The 7,773-nt window shown below is 50.6% G+C and overlaps 1 protein-coding gene across 1 annotated transcript in view; it reads right to left on the bottom strand.

Moving 5' to 3' along the window:
- Positions 1-4,903: 4,903 nt before the first annotated feature.
- tnip1 (TNFAIP3 interacting protein 1) overlaps positions 4,904-7,773 on the bottom strand; it is a 105,782-nt gene continuing 102,912 nt past the window's right edge. Inside the window, exons 14-15 of the mRNA XM_085996201.1 lie at positions 5,646-5,771; positions 4,904-5,032 (exon numbers count right to left, since the gene is read on the bottom strand). Of these exons, the coding sequence (XP_085852327.1) occupies positions 4,904-5,032; positions 5,646-5,771 (255 nt within the window). The remainder of the gene's footprint in view (positions 5,033-5,645; positions 5,772-7,773) is intronic.

Here is a 7,773-nt window from a genome sequence, read left to right as displayed (position 1 = left end):
TCAAGGGGACATAGACAGGCTAAGTAAGTGGGCAGAGATTTGGCAGATGGAATACAATACTGGAAAGTGTGAGGTTATGCACTTTGGCAGGAAAAATCGTAGAGCAAGTTATTATCTTAATGGCAAGAAACTTGAAAGTACTGAAGTACAAAGGGATCTGGGGGTCCTGGTGCACGAAACTCAAAAGGTTAGTATGCAGGTGCAGCAAGTGATTAAGAAGGCCAATGGAATGTTGGCTTTCATTGCTAGGGGGATAGAATATCAAAATAGGGAGGTATTGCTTCAGTTGTACAAGGTATTGGTGAGACCGCACCTGGAATACTGTGTACAGTTTTGGTGTCCATACTTAAGAAAGGACATACTTGCTCTCGAGTCAGTACAAAGAAGGTTCACTCGGTTAATCCCAGGGATGAGGGGATGGACATATGAGGAGAGGTTGAGTAGATTGGGATTCTACTCATTGGAGTTCAGAAGAATGAGAGGCGATCTTATTGAAACATATAAGATTGTGAAGGGGTCGGATCGGGTGGATGCGGGGAAGATGTTCCCGATGATGGGTGAAACTAGAACTAGGGGGCATAGTCTTAGAATAAGGGGCTGCTCTTTCAAAACTGAGATGAGGAGGAACTACTTCACTCAGAGGGTGGTAGGTCCATGGAATATGCTGCCCCAAAAAACTGTAGAAGCTACATCATTACATAAATTTAAAACAGAAATAGACAGTTTCCTAGAAGTAAAGGGAATTAAGGGTTACGGGGAGCGGGCAGGAATTTGGACATGAGTCTAGGTTCGGATCGGACATGGCCCTGTGGGTAGCGGAGCGGGCCCAGGGGCCGTGTAGCCTGATCCTGCTCCTATTTCGTGTGTCTAATTCTGTTAGATTCAGGAGATGGTTCTGTGATAGTGGATTGGCGGTTAGGATCAGATCAGCCATGATCTTATTGAATGGCGGAGCAGGCTCGAGGGGCCGATTGGCCTACTCCTGCTCCTATTTCTTATGTTCTTATAGGAGAGAGATGGATGAAGGGAAGACACAGATGGAGAGAGAGAGATGGGGAAAGGAGGCAGAGACATACACACAGAAAGAGAAAAAGAGGGAGATTGAGAGAGACATTCCTGGGATGAGAGGGTTGTCCTATGAGAGATTGGGCCTATACTCTCTGGAGTTTAGAAGAATGAGAGGTGATCTCATTGAAACATAAGATTCTGAGGGGGATTGACAGGGTAGATGCTGAGAGGCTGTTTCCCCCTGGCTGGAGTGTCTAGAACTAGGGGTCACAGTCTCAGGATAAGGGGTCGGCCATTTAGGACTGAGATGAGGAGGAATTTCTTCACTCAGAGGGTTGTGAATCTTTGGAATTCTCTACCCAGAGGGCTGTGGATGCTCAATCATTGAGTATATTCAAGGCTGAGATCGATAGATTTTTGGACTCGCGGGGAATCAAGGGATACGGAGATGGGGCGGGAAAGTGGAGTTGAGGTCGATGATCAGCCATGATCTTATTGAATGGAGGAGCAGGCTCGAGGGGCCGAATGGCCGACTCCTGCTCCCAATTCTGATGTTCTTAAATGGACACACACACACACACACAGACAGACAGAAAGAGAGAAGGAGAGAGAGACACACACAGTGAGAGAGAGACAGAGACAAGAAACAGGAAACAGGTATAGAAAGAGCAGCAGCGAAAGAGAGAGAGACACACTGGAGTAAAGGAAGCAGCGAATCAGTTTGCGTATCGAACAGGCCGAGACTGGGCTGGGCACGGCTGGTTAGGGACTCAGTAACAGTAGCAGCTGGACCGTGAAATGCTTCCCAATCTCGGGAGTTGGGACAGATTGACAGCAGCAACAAGAAACCACCGCGTCAGCCCCTGAACTGGCGGGAAGGATCAGCGACAGCAGCATATACAGCGCGACATCATCCCGCGCTGCAGTCTGCGGCGGGAGGAAACTCGCTCCGCCACAACTGGCCGCCAACGCTCCCGCTAATTTATTTTTGGTGGGGGGGCGCGCGGCCTGTTCAAATTATCCCGCACGCGCGGAAATTCACCATTTAAAAACCGGCGAGGGGCTCTGCGCGGGAGCGCCAGACTCGCAGCCGCGCGGCTTAACGGTAAAATCGCCGGGCGCCCGTCGCGACACCGGAGTGCCCACCCTCGGCATAAACCCTGCTCCACCGTCTGGGTTGCTCACTTCACGGGGCGGGACCCGTTGACTTGATGCAGCGCGGGAGTCCCCGGGGCAGATCCTGCGTATTGCTTCGCCCGCCCGCGTGTTGGCCCGACCCGCGTGTTCACCCCCCCACCCCCCCACGTGCCGTGTGTGACCCACTGCCTGGCTCGGACCACCTCGCAGACAAAGTCCCCGGGGAGGAAGGCCGGCGGAAATGCTTCGGAGCCGAGCGGAGAGAAACCAAGTCACCCGCCCGATCACGAGGCGTCATAAAGGCGAACAGACCTCCCGTGGCATTGCTCATGGAGAGAGAGAGAGAAAGACTTGCATTTCTATAGCGCCTTTCACGACCACAGGACGTCCCAAATTGCTTTACAGCCACAGAAGTACCTTTTATGAAGTGCAGTTAATGGTGTAATGTGGGAAACATGCCATTCAATTTGCGCACAGCAAGCTCCCACGAAACAGTAATGTGATAATCTGTTTTAGTGGTGTTGAATGAGGGCTAAATATTGGTCAGGATACTGGGGAGAACTCCCCTGCTCTTCTTCGAAATAGTGGCCGTGGGATCTTTTACGTCCACCTTTTACGTCTCATTGAAACTTATAAAATTCTAACAGGACTAGACAGACTAGATGCAAGAAGGATGTTCCCGATGGTCGGGGAGTCCAGAACCAGGGGTCACAGTCTAAGGATAAGGGGTAAGCCATTAGGACTGAGATGAGGAATTTCTTCACCAGAGAGTGGTGAACCTGTGGAATTCTCTACCACAGAAGACAGTTGAGGCAATTCATTAAATATATTGAAGAAGGAGTTAGATATATTTCTTAAGACTAAAGGGATCAAGGGATATGGGAGAAGGCAGGGACAGGGTACTGAATTGGATGATCAGCCATGACCTCATTGAATGGCAGAGCAGGCTCGAGGTGCCGAATGGCCTACTCCTGCTCCTATCTTCTATGTTTCCATGAGAGCAGACGGGCCCTCAGATTAACATCACATCTGAAAAAGACGGCACCTCTGACAGTGCAGCACTCCCTCAGCACTGCACTGGGAGTGTCAGCCTGGATTGTGCCAGCGTTTCCCGAACCCTTGCCAGTCATTGAGTGAGGAAGAAAAGTGCATAGTGTGGCTCAGTGGGCAGCACTCTCTCGCCTCGGAGTCAGAAGGTCGTGGGTTCAAGTACCCACTCCAGAGACTTGAGCACAAAAATCTAGGCTGACGCTCCCAGTGCAGTGCTGAGGGAGTGCCGCACTGTCAGAGGTGCCGTCTTTCGGATGAGACGTTAAACTGATGAGGCCCCGTCTGCTCTCTCAGGCGGGTTTAAAGATCCCAGGGCCACTATTTTGAAGAAGGGCAGGGGCGTTCTCTCCGATGTCCTGGGCTAATATTATCCCTCAACCAACATCAGTGAAACAGATGATCCGGTCATTATCACATTGCTGTTTGTGGGAGCTTGCTGTGCGCAAATTGGCTGCCGCGTTTCCTACATTACGACAGTGACTACACTTCAAAAAGTACTTCAATTGGCTGTAAAGCCCTTTGGGACATCCGGAGGTCGTGAAAGGCGCTATAGAAATGCAAGTCTAATTAACTGACGGAACAAGTGGGCTGAGTGACATATCCACAGGCTGTGGAACCCACGCATTCTCAAGGAACCGCTGGGGCTATCGGATAATCATTCAAGATTAAAATCCTGGAGCAACTCTGGAGGAAAATCATTGGGTCATTAGCTCCGGGGGGGGGGGGGGGGGGGGAGCGATTCCCCGCTCAGGCCCGAGTTAAAGTTACAAGTCGGGTCTCAATGACGTCATCGGGCCGCAACGTGCCTGTGTAAAAGAAGGACCCCGTCGGCTGCGGGCGCGGGGCCTTTGCTGCCTGCTCAGGACAGCGGGCTCAAATTGCGCAGATGTCGCGATCGTGGGCGGCTTTCAGATGGGCGAGAGCCCAGGGCGATTTTAACTGCCCGCCCGCCGGGTTTCTGCTGAGCGAGCAGGGTTGGAGGAAAAAAAAAAAAAAAAATCGCTAATGTTATAAATCTCCATCATCAAGAAACTACCCATGAAATAACGCTGGACGGCCAGCTGGTGGCGCGGACCAAGGAGTATAAATACTCAGGCGTGGGCCCAGCTAGCCCAGGGACATTTTGTAAGACAAGGAGCTAGTGAAATACAACTAGACCTCCATGTTCTGAAACAAGTTGATTAAAGCCTTGCTTTATACTCAAACCAAGTGTGTAGTGAGTTTTATTACGTCAGCTGTTTCCTCATTTTCTTTGAACACTTACGGTTATTAGTTTGTAAAAATGTTAGGGATTTGCGGGGGGGGGGGGGGGCGGGGGGAGGGGAGGTGAGGTGTCACGTGATGAACCCTCCAGGAATACGGCCGACCAGAGTTGGCAACCGACTGTGCGTTTGAAGCGGATTTTGCCCTGCCGTGCGAACGTGGCCGAGTTCAGAGTGTACGAGTTCGGAACGGAGTTCAGCAGAAATGAGCATCCATGTGCCGAGCCAGCCTCGGGACTCAATGGTGCAGCAGGGATTAGCATCAGTGAAAGCAACAAGGTGTAAAAAGCCACACACGGTGTGAAAACATTGCGCAGCAAGGTCAGTCAGTCTCCCCCCCCGTCAGTCTCCCCCCACCCCGCCCCCCCCCACCCCCGTCAGTCTCCTCCCCGACCCCCCCTCCGTCAGTTTCCTCCTGCCCCCGCCACTCCTCCTCAGGGCCAGGTCTAGGCCTGTGATGCCGGATCTCGGGCCTGCTCAGCCTCCATTGGCCTGGAGTGGATCCACTGCCCGCAGCTGGCGTCGCCGGCCAGCGAACTCATTTCCCGGCCCCAATCCAGCGTCAGCCATCGACACTCGGAAAAAGAGGGAAAAACAAAGAGAGACAGGTTGAACAACAGAATAAAGGTAAGGAGAGAAAGAGAAAGATAAGAAAGAACAGTGAAAAAGAGAAAGAGAAATAATAAGAGCACGTGCAAGAAAGAGACAGAGAGCGAGAAAGTGAGCAAAACCAGAGGCAGAGAGAGAGAGACCAGACAGACAGAAAGAGACCAGATAGAGAGACCAGACAGACAGAGCGACCAGAGAGACAGGGAGAAAAAGAGAGCGACCAGACAGAGAGAGCGATAGAGACCAGACAGAGAGAGACCAGACAGAGAGAGACCAGACAGAGAGACCGAGACCAGACAGACAGAGAGACCAAGGCCAGACAGACGAGAGTCCAGATAGATAGACAGAGAGAGCGAGCACAGACAGAGAGACTGAGGGAGAAAAAGAGGGAGAGCGACCAGACAGAGACAGAGAGAGAGAGACCAGACAGACAGACAGAGAGACCAGACAGAGAGAGAGAGAGAGAGAAACCAGACAGACAGAGAGACCAACCAAACAGACAGAGACCCAAGGGAGACAAAGCGAGAGAGAGAGCGAGAGAAGTCGAAGAATACAGAAGGAGTCACCAGCCCTCCGTACCTGGGTGTTCAGCAACATCATCTGTGTTTGGACCTTTGCGAGCTTCTGCCTGAGTTCTTCCTTTTCCTCGTTCATGCGCACTCGGTCACTCCTCTCCCTCTGAAAGTCTTCTTCAAATATTTTTACCTGGTGTGGTGTGGGCGGTAACAAAATCCATGAATATTTAAAGTCAGACCTAGATTTATTTAATAGCTCATCATGTCGCTCAGAAGCACTTCACCGTGCTTTACATCCAGTGGATTACTCTGTAGTGCAGCGACTCAAAACAGGCAGTCCCCGTGTGCACACAGCAACAGCGCACACAGAGTGAGGCGGTGAATGACCAGGTCATCTGTTTTTGGTGATGTTGGTTGACGGAAGGACATAGGAGCAGGAGGAGGCCATTCAGTCCCTCGAGCCTGCTCCGCCATTCAGTGAGATCAGGGCTGATCTGCGACCTAACTCCATATACCCGCCTTTGCCCCATATCCCTCAATACCTTTGGTTAACAAAAATCTATCAATCTCAGATTTAAAATTAAGAGTTGACCCAGCTGCCGTTTGCGGAAGAGAGTTCCAAACTTCGAAGTGTCGAAGTGTTTCCTAACTTCACTCCTGAAAGGTCTGGCTCTGACTTTTAGACTCTGCCCCCTAGTCCTAGACTCCCCAACCAATGAAAATAGTTTCTCTATCTATCCTATCTTTCCTCTTAACAATGCTCCCTCTAAGAACATAACAAATAGGAGCAGGAGTCGGCCATTTGGCCCTTCGAGCCTGCTCCGCCATTCAATAAGATCATGGCTGATCTTCTACCTCATCTCCACTTTCCTGCACTATCCCCATATCCCTTGATTTCCTTAATATTCAAAAATCTATCGATCTCTGTCTTGAATATTCTCAACGACTGAGCCTCCACAGCCCTCTGGGGTAGAGAATTCCAAAGATTCACCACCCTCTGAGTGAAGACATTTCTCCTCATCTCAGTCCTAAATGGCCGACCCCTTATCCTGAGACTGTGACCCCTGGTTCTAGACTCCCCAGCCAGGGGGAAACAACCTCCCTGCATCTACCCTGTCCAGCCCTGTAAGAATTTTGTGTGTTTCAATGAGATCACCTCTCATTCTTCCAAACTCTAGAGAATACAGGCCTAGTCTACTCAATCTCTCATAGGACAATCCCCCCATCCCAGGAACCAGTCTGGTGAACCTTCGCTGCACTCCCTCTATGGCAAGTATATCCTTCCTTAGGTAAGGAGACCAAAACTGTACACAATACTCCAGGTGTGGTCTCACCAGGGCCCTATATAATTGCAGTAAGATGTCTTTACTCTTATACTCAAATCCTCTTGTAATAAAGGCCAACATACCATTTGCTTTCCTAATTGCTTGCTGTACCTGCACGTTAACCTTCAGTGATTCGTGTACAAGGACATCCAGGTCCCTCTGAACACCAACATTTCCCAATCTCTCACCATTTAAAAAATATTCTGCTTTTCTGTTTTTCCTACCAAAGTGGACCAAAACAAGTGCATGCGCGCGGGGGGGGCCCTTTAAATTTGCTGCGTGGCATCTGTTCCAGCTGCAGCCGCTGGCGAGAGGCCTGCATGGGAGCCGCCCATCGGTGTGCAGCCGCGCACCTTAGCGGGGGAAACATTAATACCTTGAAAACGTCGATCAGATCACCACTTAATCTGCTAAATTCCAGGGAATACAACCCTAGTTTGTGAAATCTCTCCTCGTAACTTAGCCCCTGGAGTCCGGGTATCATTCTGGTAAACCTACGCTGCACTCCCTCCGAGGCCAATAAATCCTTCCTACGGTGTGGTGCCCAGAACTGCTCACAGTGCTCCAGGTGTGGCCTAACCAGGGCTTTGCATAGGAACAGGAGGAGGCCATTCAGCCCCTCGAGCCTGTTCCACCATTCAATTAGATCATGGCCGATCTGTATCTTAAACTTCATCCACCTGCCATAGTTCCATAACCCTTAATACCTTTACCCAACAAATATCTCTCAACCTCCGCCTTGAAATTTTCCATTGACCCCCAGCCTCAACAGCTTTTCGGGGAGAGAGTTCCAGATTTCCACCACCCTTTGTGTGAGGAAGTGCTTCCTGACATCACCCCTGAACGGCCTGGCTCTAATTTTAAGGT

The sequence above is a fragment of the Somniosus microcephalus genome, chromosome 8, assembly GCF_052327205.1.
Source record: "Somniosus microcephalus isolate GS21.2 chromosome 8, FLI_Smic_1.0, whole genome shotgun sequence".
NCBI classification, from domain to species: Eukaryota; Metazoa; Chordata; class Chondrichthyes; order Squaliformes; family Somniosidae; genus Somniosus; species Somniosus microcephalus.
This window is presented reverse-complemented; position numbering and strand designations above follow the sequence as displayed.